General features: G+C 40.5%; 1 protein-coding gene and 1 pseudogene across 7 annotated transcripts in view; both read right to left on the minus strand.

The window, feature by feature from the left end:
• Positions 1-13568, minus strand: part of spag17 (sperm associated antigen 17) — a 266599-nt gene that overhangs the window by 223231 nt on the left and 29800 nt on the right. For all 7 annotated transcript variants that reach the window (XM_063050679.1, XM_063050682.1, XM_063050683.1 and 4 more), the window contains one exon: positions 9576-9767. In XM_063050679.1, coding sequence (XP_062906749.1) covers positions 9576-9767 — 192 coding nt within the window. The remainder of the gene's footprint in view (positions 1-9575; positions 9768-13568) is intronic.
• Positions 2717-6669, minus strand: LOC134347981 (sin3 histone deacetylase corepressor complex component SDS3-like; annotated as a pseudogene).

The raw sequence follows: 13568 nt of genomic DNA on the forward strand, positions 1-13568 counted from the left end.
AGACAAAGTTAGGAATCAAAAGGTTAAGCATGGTGTGACAAAATTGAAAAAGGTGAATACAGTACTGAGGGTGTTGTATCTGAATGTGTGCAGTATACGGAATAAAGTAGATGAACTTGCAGCACAGTTGCAGATTGGCAGGTATGATGTTGTAGGCATCACTGAACCATGGCCAAAAGGTCATAACTGGGGGCTTAATATCCAAGGATACACATTTTATCGAAAGGATAGGCAGGAAGGCAGGGGAGGTGGCATTGCTCTGTTGGTAAAAAATGAAATCAAATCATTAGAAGCAGGTGACATAGGGTCAGAAGGTGTTGAATCATTATGGATACAGCTAAGGAACTGCAAGGGTAGAAAGACCCTGATGGGAATTGTATACTGACTTCTAAACAGTAGTATAGATGTGGCCTACAAATTACAATGGGAAATAGAAAATGCATGCCAAAAGGGAAATGTTACAATAGTTATGGGGGACTTCAATATGCAGATAGATTGGGAACATCATGTTGGTGCTAGATTACAGGGGGGAGAATTTCTAGAGTGCCTACAAGATGGCTATTTAGAGCAGCTCATGGTTGAGCCCGCTAGAGGATCAGATATTCTGGACTAGATGTTGTGTAATGAACTAGAATTGATTAGAGAGTTTAAGGTAAAAGAACCCTTTGGGGAATGTGATCATATTACCATAGAATGCACTCTGAAATTTGAGCAGAAGCTAAGGTCAAACATATCAGTATTACAGTGCAGTAAAGGGAATTACAGAGGCATGAGAAAGGAGCTGGGCAAAATTGATTGGAAAAGAACATAGGCAGGGATGACAGCAGGGCATTAATGGCTGGAATTTCTGGAAGAAATTTGGAAGGTCCTGGATATATACATCCCAAAGAGGAAGAAGTATTCTAAAGGAGAGATGACACAAATGTGGCTAACAAGAGAAGTTAAAGCCAACATAAAAGCCAAAGACAGGGCATATAACAGAACAAAAATTACTGGGAAGTTAGAGGATTGGAAAGCTTTTAAAAACCAATGGAAGCAACTAGCAATGTTATTAAGAAGGTAAAGATAGAACATGAAAGTAAGCTAGCCAATAATATTAAGGAGGATACCAGAAGTTTCTTCGGGTACATAAAATGTAATAGAGAGGTGAGAGTGGATATCAGACCGGAATATGAGGTGTTGTTTCCACGTCCCATTCCCATTCTGATATGTCTATCCATAGCCTCCTCTACTGTAAAGATGAAGCCACACTCATCTTATATGAACAACACCTTATATTCCATTTGGGTAGCCTCCAACCTGATGGCATGAACATTGACTTCTCAAACTTCTGCTAATGCCCCACCTCCCCCTTGTACCCCATCCGTTATTTATTTATATACACACATTCTTTTTCTCTTTCTCCTTTTTCTCCCTCTGTCCCTCTCACTATACCCCTTGCCCATCCTCTGGGCTTCCCCCCCCTCCTTTTCTTTCTCCCTAGGCCTCCTGTCCCATGATCCTCTCATATCCCTTTTGCCAATCAACTGTCCAGCTCTTGGCTCCATTCCTCCCCCTCCTGTCTTCTCCTATCATTTCGGATCTCCCCCTCCCCCTCCCACTTTCAAATCTCTTACTAGCTCTTCTTTCAGTTAGTCCTGACGAAGGGTCTAGGCCCGAAACGTCGACTCCACCTCTTCTTAGAGATGTTGCCTGGCCTGCTGAGTTCACCAGCAACTTTTATGTTACCCACAGGGGTATGTGCAGCTCTTTTTGACATTTTCACAGTGAAATTAAACACAAAATAACAGCGAACAGCAAATGCATGCGTAACTAGTACGAGCGCTGAGCCACAACAGACGTCTGGCGGCTTCTGCTAGTGCTGCCACGCCACACCTGAGTGACGTCAGCTGTTGGCGAGAAGAACTTCGGTTTTCGAAGCTTTTTGGCTTTCAGAATTTCAGATAAAGGAATGTGCACCTGTATTAGAATATTTATTCTGATTTACGTACATTATAGAAAAATGTCTGCTACCTCATGTGGCTTTCTCGAGAGGAACTACTCTTTGATCTGCTATGAGATATTATAATCAGTTCTTAAGAGGATTGCACCAGCATAGGAACAGATCCAGAGCTGATGAGGAAGGAGCTTTTTCCAAATGTTGAGGCTTGGACTTCATGAAGTAGGTGGATAAGAACCTGTCTGACAGCTGACTGATGTTTTTCTTTGTGATGGAAGGAACTGTTAACAAGTTCATACAATTTAATTGTAAATGAGGAATGGATTGGTGATAAACAGTGGTGATAGATCTAAGTGCTTAAAAAGAATGGGAATTCAAGAATTTATCAATATTTTGGGTGATTAGCTAATATTCACATTGAGAAATTATTGAATTGAAACAGTTTTCTGAATGATATGGATTTCATTGTTATTGTACAGGTAAGCACCATAGACAGAATGTCTTTCTCAATGGAGCAGCACTATTATTTGTCTCAGCTTCCATGTTTGTGAAGGCCCTTCTGAAATCCTGCCTTCAAGTTGAGTGTTTGAGGGGCGGATTAATTGTATGAAAGGAATATTCCACCGGTGCTACATCAGCAGCCTTTTAAAATGCTGTTGAAGAACCACTGGTACATTAGGTGCTAGGCTGCTATTGGTATGTGTTGTGTATGTGGCCTGGTTACACAACAATGCTATTAATAAAAACGCTGGAGACAGGAGCTAAGGTTCATGATTCTTTACTGGCAGAAACCGAACTCGGCACACACGTACAGATCAATACGCGCCTAATAGCACATGCTTAATATATGCCTAATAGCATATTCAATGACACGTTACTAAAACATAAAGTAGTCCCTTATTATACTGTAGGCTATATGGTACACTCCTCCCCTTTTATTTTAATAGTGTATCAACTGATTTTTTTACTGGAGTATTATGCTAAACAAATATGTTTACCCAAAACATACTGTTACGTACCCCGTAACTGGGTTGCCAAACCAGCAGAAATGGATCACTCAGTTGGAGTCTGGATTACTAGAACTAAGAAAGTTTTATTAAAGAAACAAGCAACCCAGTACTCTAATCAAAAGGATAATGAATGCAACAGTTCAGCAATGATAAACATACATGTACACAGAATTAAGATAACAGGATCAATCAAGCTCTATCGTTGTCTAGGGGTAAATGACCAGTTTCAAAGTAACGCAAAGTTCAGTTCAAGTTAGTTCAGTTCAGTTCGCAGTAATCGCTGCCGTGGCGATGAACAGTGGGGGAGGAAGGAGAGAGAGCAAAAACGAATGAATATTCAGGGCTTCCAGACACAGACCTTCGCAGTCAGCTTTCGGACGAGTCCTTTGTGATGTCATCTGAGGTCACCGACCGTGACCCCTCCGTTTCCAGATACGATCGTTTCCCTGCACTGAACCTGGCACCCAGGCAAGGGTGGACACACACCAGGTTCCCGCTGATCGTACCTCTCCACCCTGTGCATTTATGGCCCGGTACTTCCCACCGACTTGTGAGAGACGCACCGCTTCCAGGGTCTTGTTACCTCGGGTGTTGTGTGTGCCCTGCCTTAGCGAACCTGTCCCTTTTTATCCCCCTGCTGGGGTATCGCCTGTCCATCACTTCAAACAGTTCAAGGTTCAAAGGGGGAGCCGCTCTTGACAGCTCTCTTTCTGTTACTCTCTCTCCCGTCCCTTCATTACACATCTCCAAATGCTGCTCCATTGTTTTCCTTATCTGTCTCTCTCTCTCCTGAAGTCAGGTGGCAGACCAACTGCTGATTCTACTGGTGCCAGCACAGGACAGCTACATCTTAATCTATGTGTATTCTTGTCACAATACAAACGCCTACCATTTGTTTACTTAGCAACTTAATAATAGCAAATGGTAACAAAGTAACATAATAATATCGAATTATAACAAGCCTTTTTTTTACTTTTGGCCTAACACCCATTTATAACTCAAGTCTCTGGGGGAGGGGTCCTCTCTAGATGGTCCGGCACTGAAGCAAATACATCTTCACTCTATTGTCTGGAATAAACTGAACAATCCACAAATTGGCAGGTTCCAGCCATAAAGAATAGTCACCTCATCTTGCAAAGATGACGAAAGCAAAGGGAAATCCATGAAAAAGTGAATGTTATTCTTAAAAATATGTACAATCATCAAAACTGAGATGGCATTGGAAAGTGTCTTCAAATAGTGTGTTCTTCAGTCTGTCAATAAACTTGTTTGTTTTAATACAGATTTCCACATAAAAGTCATGAAAAGTTGACCTCTGAGCATAGGGAGTTAAGAAGATGTGCACCTCTAACTTGCTAAGAGTTCTAGGCAGCAGATCGCCTCTATATAATGAAGATTCCTCTGTGCAGCTGTCCTAGATATATTAGCATCTTTGTGCTATCACTTGTCGTCCTTACCCATATCTCATTTGTTCCAATTGAACGAATTACACAGCCAATCTTTGTATTCTCCTTAGATTCCAAATAGATAGCCTGACCTTTATGATACCATCTCTTGTCGTAATATAACTTTCCATCTTCTATTTGTGCTTCATACCTTTGTGTTGGTGATTCAGCAGCAGTGCCGGGAAGAAGCTCAGGAGAAGATGGAGATGCTGGTCTTTTCGGAGATTTAAGCTTATTGAGAGTTCACAGATCTTCCATTATCTGTTCATCTGTTAACACATAGTTTAACAGCACAGGTTCAGGTTTTCATCTTTTGTCTGTAATTGGAACAAGGTCATTAGGTCTCCTCCTTAGTTTCCTAGTCATTATTGGCTTTACCTCCATAGAATCTCCTGTGAGTTCCATTGTTAACCTCTCATTCTCAATCATCTTTTTCTTTTCTTCTAACTCAATCTTTTCATCTTCAAATTCCTTCACTGCTGCTTTCTTCTCTTTAATATAATTCCTTTCCAGTTGTTCTGTCTCCAGTTGCAGAAAAAGCTCTGCATTTCGTATTCCTTCCTTGTATTGTTGATCTAGTTTCTTCGTCCTTCTCTGATACTCCTGCAAAGTGCCTTCCTGTAATTGCTGCAGCTGTCTTTTGAGAGATGTCAATTTCTTCTGGTACATTTGCTCTTTTACTTTCAGGTAGTCTTCATCATCCTGCTTATTGGCAATATCTGTCTCATTTGCATCCTCTGAATCTTCATCCGAGTTGTGGCCACGGATACTCATCGACGCTGTCTAGCTCCTGCTCATCGATGTAATAGTCGACAGTGAGTGAGAGGACTGCTGCGGACATCTTCCCTGCCGAGCTGCCCTCCTTTGTTGACACATCTAGTGTCTTGATGGTGTGCCAATCCAACTGGATCTTCCTGAGCCATCCATGTCCCAGCAACGGTGGTCCTCAATTTTTCAGTACATAAGAGGTTTAGCTACTGTGTTTTGTCTCCATAGGTCACTGTCATTTTACTTTTGCCTTTGGGACGCACTTTCTGTCCTGTGTAAGTCTTTAGTAGAAGTTTAGTTCATTTCAGAGGTATGTGCGAAAATAGTCATTTGTAGTTGTGTACAGAGATCACTGTTAAAGCTGAGCCTGTGTCCAACTCCATTTTCAGTCTCATGCCTGCCACTTGTGGAGTGATCCTTATTACTCTTCGATCATCTGTCTCTTTCATGCTGTGAAGTTGGAGACAAGACAATTCAATTTCGTCTGAGTCACTTTCATCAGAACTACTTTCTTTCATTTTGTGTACATTGTTGTGTTTTCCTTTCTGGGGTTTCTTGTTTCTCTGTATTTTGTCCTTTTTCTGCTGTTTACTAACTTTGCATACTCTGCCAGTGTGGCCCTGTTTGCCACAGTTTCTGCATTCTTTGTCTTAAAAACCAACAGTCATCAGGGTCATGTGACATGTTCCCACAACGGTAACATTTCTTTCCTTTATTTCTGTTCAGTGACATTTTATTCGTAGCATATTCCAGAGATCTTTGTTGCATCTCTAAAGCACCCTGTGCTGCTGTTTCCATTGATATTGCAAAGTTCAGCACCTTCTCTAATATAAGGTCTTTTTCACCCAGGAGCTTCTTCTGTGTGGTTTCACAGTGCATGCTACACACTAACCTGTCCCTCAATGCGTCTGATAGACCAGCTCCAAATTGACAATGTTCTGATAATTTGCGCAATTCAGCACAATATTCAGAAATGCTTTCATTTTTGCTCTGATTCCAATTGTGAAATTTAAATCTTTCAGCAATGACCAGTGGTTTGGGGTTTAAATGCTGTTGGAGAGTGTCTACTATTTGCTTGAACGTTTTGTCAGCTGGCTTTTCAGGGGTTAACAAGCTCCGTAGCAGGCCATATATTTTTCTCCCATAATATTGAGTAAGACGCTGGCTTTCTTTTCATGCTTAACACCGTTAGTCTCACAATATAACTCCACTCTTTCAATGTAAGTTACCCAGTCTTCAATGCCACTATCAAATGCTGTAATGGTTCCAAGCATCACCATCTTTGTTAGTAAGCCCCATTCTCCCCTTATTTTCCTTTTTTTGACTCACGTGTCCTTTTTGCTAGTGCCACGAGCGCACTCCGTCTAGATGTGTCTGTCACTCCTTTTTATCTCCCTTCTGGGGCAGGCAGACCCTCAGTCCCTGGGGGTCAGCGCCGAATGTGGTCTTGGCTGGATGTGCTGTGGCTCCGACTGTGTCTCTTGGTCTCCCGACGTCGCCGACCCCGGCTGTGCTCTCACTTCCTTTCAGACTCGCAGCCTCACTCTGCCTCCTTCTCCTGCTCCTTGGCTTGTTCCTTGCGCTCTTCTTCCAAGTGTCATTATCAATTAAAACACGGCGTTCCGATATGATGTAAGTTCATTAACCTCACCGCCAATTTGTTGTGTATGTGGCCTGGTTACGCAACAACGCTATTAATAAAAACGCTGGAGATGGGCGCTATGGTTCATGGTTCTTTACTGGCAGAAACCGAATTCGGCACACACGTACAGATCAATATGCGCCTAATAGCGCATTCAGCAATATGTTACTAAAGCATAAAGTAGTCCCTTATTATACTGTAGGCTATATGGTACACTATGTCATTTTTAAGGTGCTGCCCAGTGGTGAACTATTAAGTCTTAAGATGATCTGGTGTAATTTCCATTTGTTTTGGATGATCCTAGTCAGAAAATGATGTGATGTTGTGATGACTTGTCTTTTGAAATTTTGAAGCCGAAGTATGACAAGGTCTAGTATTGTTTGGTGAAGGAATAGAAACAACCTGTCTCTTCACCTTTTCCCTCACCATTATCCAATAATCTAAACAACAAGGCAAAGGTTCACCTGCACCTCTTCCAACCTGGTCTACTACAATTGATGCTTATAATGTGGTCTTCTCTATAATCGGCGAAACTAAGTGTGGACTAGACAATCATTTTGCAGTGCACCAGCACTCTGTGCATAACGCCATATTGAGCTTCCAGTTGCATGTCAATTTAACTCTCCTTCACACTTCCACTCCAACTTGACTGTCTTTGACCACTTCCATTGATAGGGAGAAGCCAAAAAGAAATTGCAAGAACACCAACTTATATTCCACTTGGGTGACTTACAATTAAATGGTATGAATATTGAATTTTCCACTTTTAGGTAACCACAACCCAGTGTTCTCCTCACCACACATACACATCTGTTCATCGAATTTTCTTCTCTTTTTGTTTACCTTTCCTATCCTCTTCCCCTACTGGGTTCCATCTCCTATCATCCCCTCCCCATCTAGTTCCACCTGTCACCTACCAGCTTCTATCACATCCTTCCCCTGAATTGCTATATACTGCCAACCTTTTCTCTCTCCTTCATCCTGATGCAGGATCTCAACCCAAAATATTGCCTTCTACCTTTTGACTTCACAGATGCTGACTGACTCGATGAGTTATTCTAGCATTGTTTTTTTTAAATGAGGGAGTACCTGACTGTTGTCCAACAGGAAATGCTGTACCCTCATGATTATTTTGTAATAATAGCAAAAAGAGATCGCATTGTCTTCTGTAGAACATGCAGGTTCTATTACATAAGACATGGAAACTACATTTGAGAAAGAGGGGATTGCTGGTTAGTTTATCAATTGCAAGATATAGAGAGTTCCTTGAAGCCATAAAGTAGGAATTGTGACATAGCTCAAGCACAAGTAGCTGAATTAATCCAGAGGTGAAGGTATTTAACAAGAAACTCTACAGGCAGAGCAACCTAGAGTAAGTACAAAACCAGAATTTTGTCCATAAAATAATTCAGATTTGGGTCAGATTAGAAATCATTAGCCTCTGGATGAAGTGTTCCTTGGATAGCTTGAGACTTGAATATGTCTGAGTGGAATTTTGGTAGTCATGCTTTGTTGCCCTCATTGGACTCTGTCAAATTACTCTAGCCTTGGGGCTTTTCCTCTTTATTTGCTTCCGTTGCAGTCCCAGTGGGGCTACCACGAAAGAACTGTTTTGTTTTGAGGTTAGAAACAGGCTTTACCTCTGTAATGTTCCATCAGTAAGAAGTTTTGTGCATCTAACTCTAATGAGCTCAGCCCCAGATGATTTCCTAACAAAGCTGCAGTAATTGAGTATCCCTTAAACCTGGTACATTACCGCCACCCTCTGCTCCAGAATGTGCACTAGACATATATTCTAAATCCCTTCACCCAATCACGCATGTGCACACACACATATATATATATACATACATACAAACCTACACTTCACCCTCCCATCTTTGACCATCCTAGTATCCTATTCCTGTTTATTCATCATATTCTATAAAAAAAACCCTGTACCCCTTAAAAACGCTAAAAATACCCGGACTTGTGCTCTCTCACCCATGCCCAGCAACCCTTTTAATGTGAATTCCTGCATCCCCAACTCCCTTAATTTATTTCTCATCATCTCTCTCTGTATCCCATACTTCCTGCAACACAAAACTACATGTTCTACTGACTCCTCTTCCTGACATTCCTCACACAATCCTGTCTGGTGTTTCCCTATCATTTTCAATGTTTTGTTTAATGCACATTGCCCCAGCCCTAAACTAGTCCACACAATTTCCTCTCTTCTGTTTCCATTACCTACCCTAGTAACTGCAACACTCTTTTGTATTTGATATAAATGCCTCCCTTTCCCCTCCCTGTCCCATCTTTCTTGCCACATTCGGTTGACTTTTTCCCAGAATCCCTTAAACCTGTGCAGGTGAATGTTAATTAAGGTTCTATAATACATATTAAGTGTGAGCCTCCAGCTAAGTATTACGCAGAGAATTATACCAACTCTGATTACATACAGACTATATATGCTGCTTATAAGTGTGTTACATTAGGAACATACCCAATGTTTTCATCAGACACATTAAAAGCTATTTGACCTCTGTCATAGATGTTGAATCACCTGTGCAATTAATTGTTTACATAGTATTTAAAAATCAAGCCAACATCTAGTGTAGCCAACAGTGCAAACAATAGAATATTTTTATCTCACTAAGTATTTCTTTAGATTTCCTTTCCTGCTTAAGTTTCTTGGAATCAAACTGTTTATAGCATCGTATGATACAACTCTGGGTAGTCAGACTATTTTGTCTGCACCTCAGTTATTTATGGAAGAGCAAATAGCTGACCTTCGGGTGTCTGAGGGGGCTGCATCTCAGATTCAGCAGTGTGCAGTTGCACAATATTCCTATTCGTTTCATAACTGATTCTTATTACAGCAGATATCTTAATTCCAAGTTCTTCCAACATGAGTAGGAATTGAAGATTCTGAAAACCTTGTATTATGATGTAGTGTTGAGGACCATCATCTGGTTCATCATCTGTTAAATAAAGAAAATGTTATACACAGTCATCCCCACCCCGCTTTCTGAAGATCTTATATCATGCATTTTTCTCAAAAGCAAAAGAATTATCACAGCAGCACACACAAAATGCTGGAGGAACTCATCAGGCCAGGCAGTGTCTATGAAAAAGAGTACAGTTGACGTCTCTGGCCAAGACCCTTGGGCAGGCCTGCTGAGTTCCTCCAGCATTTTGCATGTGTTACTTGGACTTCCAGCATCTGCAGATTTTCTCTTGTTTGTGATAGAATTATCACAACAGAATGTTACTGCAGTAATAATTTATAGGATTGGAGAGGGTTTCAAATAGACCTAAGGTAGATAGAGAATTTAAATTCACTTATGCAATTAAACCTGAAATTAAAAAAGGCAAGTCATCTGGTTCACCACTTCATTATTTTTCTTTGGGGAAGGATTGGTTGTCTTTTAACTGCCTTCTGAAAAAGACTTGAAAACTTGTATTAAACTATTGTTTACAAAACAGCTGTGAGAAAATTATGTTTAAGATCATCTGACATGATTTCAAAATTTCATTTGGACAAAGGCATAACAGACCAGTGGATTCTACAAAATGCATATAGTCTCTCTCATTCTCTAAAGAATGAATAGAGCTGAAAACTGGAACTGAACTGAACTAATTAGTCAATATTACCATTTTCAACTTTTGATCACTCATCATACTATAGCTTACTCAAACAATTAGGCACACGTTACATTTGAGAGCTGTATTTGCTAATGAACAAATTATAATTTTTAGCTCTCAGCACAGCTTCATCCTTATTCATCTCTGAGTATGCACTGGAGTAGTCGGGAAGAAGTGACCTTGGAGCCCTCTATGCTGTCTCCCGATCGTTTGGAGTCTCAAAATCTCATAGCATGGAATCCTCCTGCTGATGATCAAATTCAGCTACGAATCACTGATATTTCATGTTGAACACTGTTTGGAAGGAGGCACAGAGGTAGCAAGAATGCAGAATGTTAATCTGATTCCGTGATGCTCCTACTAATTAAGAATCTTGAAAGGACCTAGGCTGAGGATTGTGCTTACAGTAGCTCAACCTTTACCTTTAGCTGGTAAAGGAACAAGTCCTCTTAGGTCAACCAGCCAAGGATGTATCTTACTGTGATATCACAGACAAATGTGACCACCACACAGTAATGATCTGAATGCTGTATTTATATTGAGGGTACTCTTCATCATTTCATGTACTGCTATCACTAGGCTAAATGTGAAAAAAAATCAGAATGGACTCTGTAGCTCAAAACAGTCCACGTAGCAGAAGTAGAATAGTAATCCATGACTTTGACAATATCACCATGCTGATCAACCTCCTGCAATTAAATGAAGACTGTGGAAAATTGCCCAGGTATGTGCTGAACAAGACAGTAAGATGAATTTGATTTATCATCTATTCTCTATCATCATGGAACACGTGAATAACAATGCTTTCAAATGTAACAGAATCACCAACCTGTTTGCTAATGCATAAGATAAGACCATAAGATATAGAGCAGAATTAGGCCACTTATCCCATCAACTCTGCTCCACCATTTCATCATGGCTGATCCATTTTTCTTCTCAGTACCAATCTCCTGCCTTTCCCCCATATTCCTTCATGCCCAGACTAATCAAGAATCTATCAACCAATGCCTTAAATGTACATAAAGACTTGGCCTCCACAGCCGACTGAGGCAACAAATTCCACAGATTCACCACACTCTGGTGAAAGAAATTCCTCATCTCTATTCTAAAAAGGATGCCCTCTATTCCGAGGCTGTGTCCTCTGGAAGAATTTAGGAAGATAGGAAAGATTTAGGAAGAATATCATAAGACAGTAGAACTTGTTACAGCTTTCTTCAAATGTAGATGGAAGAACTTCAGCACTGAGGTGAGACTACCGAAATTTGAACTAAATGTGATATGAAATTTTAGTTAAATGTACTGTAAGAGCAATGCGTCAGTAACTTCAGCAACTAGACACAAGTGTTCATTATTGAAGTTACTGAAGGTCAACCAACTCAGCCCTGAACATAGAGTTCTTCAGAGCAGTGCCTAAATCTCAAACATCCTTAAGTGATACATTTTCAACTTTCCCTTCATCAGATGCTCAGAAGTAGATTTATTTATTAATTATTGTTCAGTTCAGTTCCAGTTTTTAGTTACATTTGTTCCTCATGAAATAGTCTGAGCATACATACAATAAGTTCTGAAAAAACATTAGGCTTGGCCTGATAGATGGCAAGTGACAGATATGCCTGACAATATCCATGAAGGTACAAGAGACTGCAGGTGCTGGAATCGACTTTGATTGTCAACTCTCCAGTTCCATCCTGATCTACTAACTTCTTGTTTTTTGCTGACAATGGCCATCTTCAGTAACAGTATCCAACCATCTACCTGGATACCCATCAGTGTTATCAAATCCACATTAATATTTTGTAGTCGTTAACAGAAATTTAGCTGGCATGGCTATTCAGTACAACTGAAGGACACCAAATGAAAGTGATATGAAAAAAAAAATCACAAGTGACACTTTCTAATGCACTGAATATTTAGGCTCTGGAATGTTCTACCAGGAGTAATAATGGTGGCATTGTCAAATGCAGCAATCAAAAGGAATTTGGATATGTACCCAAAAGGAAAAGAAAAAAAAAAATCAGTGTTTTAATGGGATTAGTAAAATTACACTAGTAAGGGCTTGATGGAGCAAATAATCTCTTTCTGTATACCATTCCCCAATTCAAATGGGCAATAAGATAAGAGCCAACATGTGGCTTTACCAATGATAACTGCATTCCATGAATGAATAAACAAATGTGTATTAAACCCATGAATGGTGATTCACACAAAGAAAAAGGAAGGACATTTGAGGGAAACTTTGAGTTGGCCATACTTCCATCTGCCCTGCCTCTCGATACACAGTTTGCAAATTAGGAAAATGTTATTGAAAAGTCTCGATGAGTGGCTGCAATACATCTTGTACATGGCAATAACTTCATTACCCTGAGGTATAAGCTGCTAACTTTTTAATATTTAAATAATATTTATAAATTTTAAAATACTGCATATGATAAGACCCCAAGACAAATTATTAGAATTAGGCCAACTGGCTCATCGAGTCTGCTCACCATTCAATTATGCCTGATCCTTTTTATTTCTCCTCCTCAACCCCAGTTCCTGGCCTTCTCCCCATAACCTTTGATGCCACGGCCAATCAAGAATCTATCAACTTCTGCCTTAAATACACCCAGTGACCTGGCCCCCACAGCTGCATGTGGCAACAAGTTCCATAAATTCACTATCCTTCGGCTAAAGAAATTTCTCTGCATCTCTGTTTTGAAAGGGTGCCCCTCTATCCTGAGGCTGTACCTTCTTGTCCTAGACTCTTCCATCATGGGAAACATCCTTTCCACATTTACTCTGTTTAGACCTTTCAACATTCGAAAAGATTCAATGAGATCCCCCTTCATCCTTCTGAATTCCAGCGGGTACAGACCCAGAGCTATCAAACGTTCCTCGTATGATAACCCTTTCATTCCTGGAATCATCCTTATGAACCTCCTCTGGACCCTCTCCAATGCCAGCACATCTTTTCTAAGATGAGGGGCCCAAAACTATTCACAATTCTCAAGGCGAGGCCCCGCCAGTGCCTTACAAAGCCTCAGCATCACATCTTTCCTCTTGTATTCTGGACCTCTTGAAATGAATGCCAACATGGCATTTGCCTTCCTCACCACCGACTCAACCTGCAAGTTAACCTTCAGGGTGTTCTGCACAAG

The sequence above is a fragment of the Mobula hypostoma genome, chromosome 6 (assembly GCF_963921235.1).
Source record: "Mobula hypostoma chromosome 6, sMobHyp1.1, whole genome shotgun sequence".
Taxonomy (NCBI): Eukaryota; Metazoa; Chordata; class Chondrichthyes; order Myliobatiformes; family Myliobatidae; genus Mobula; species Mobula hypostoma.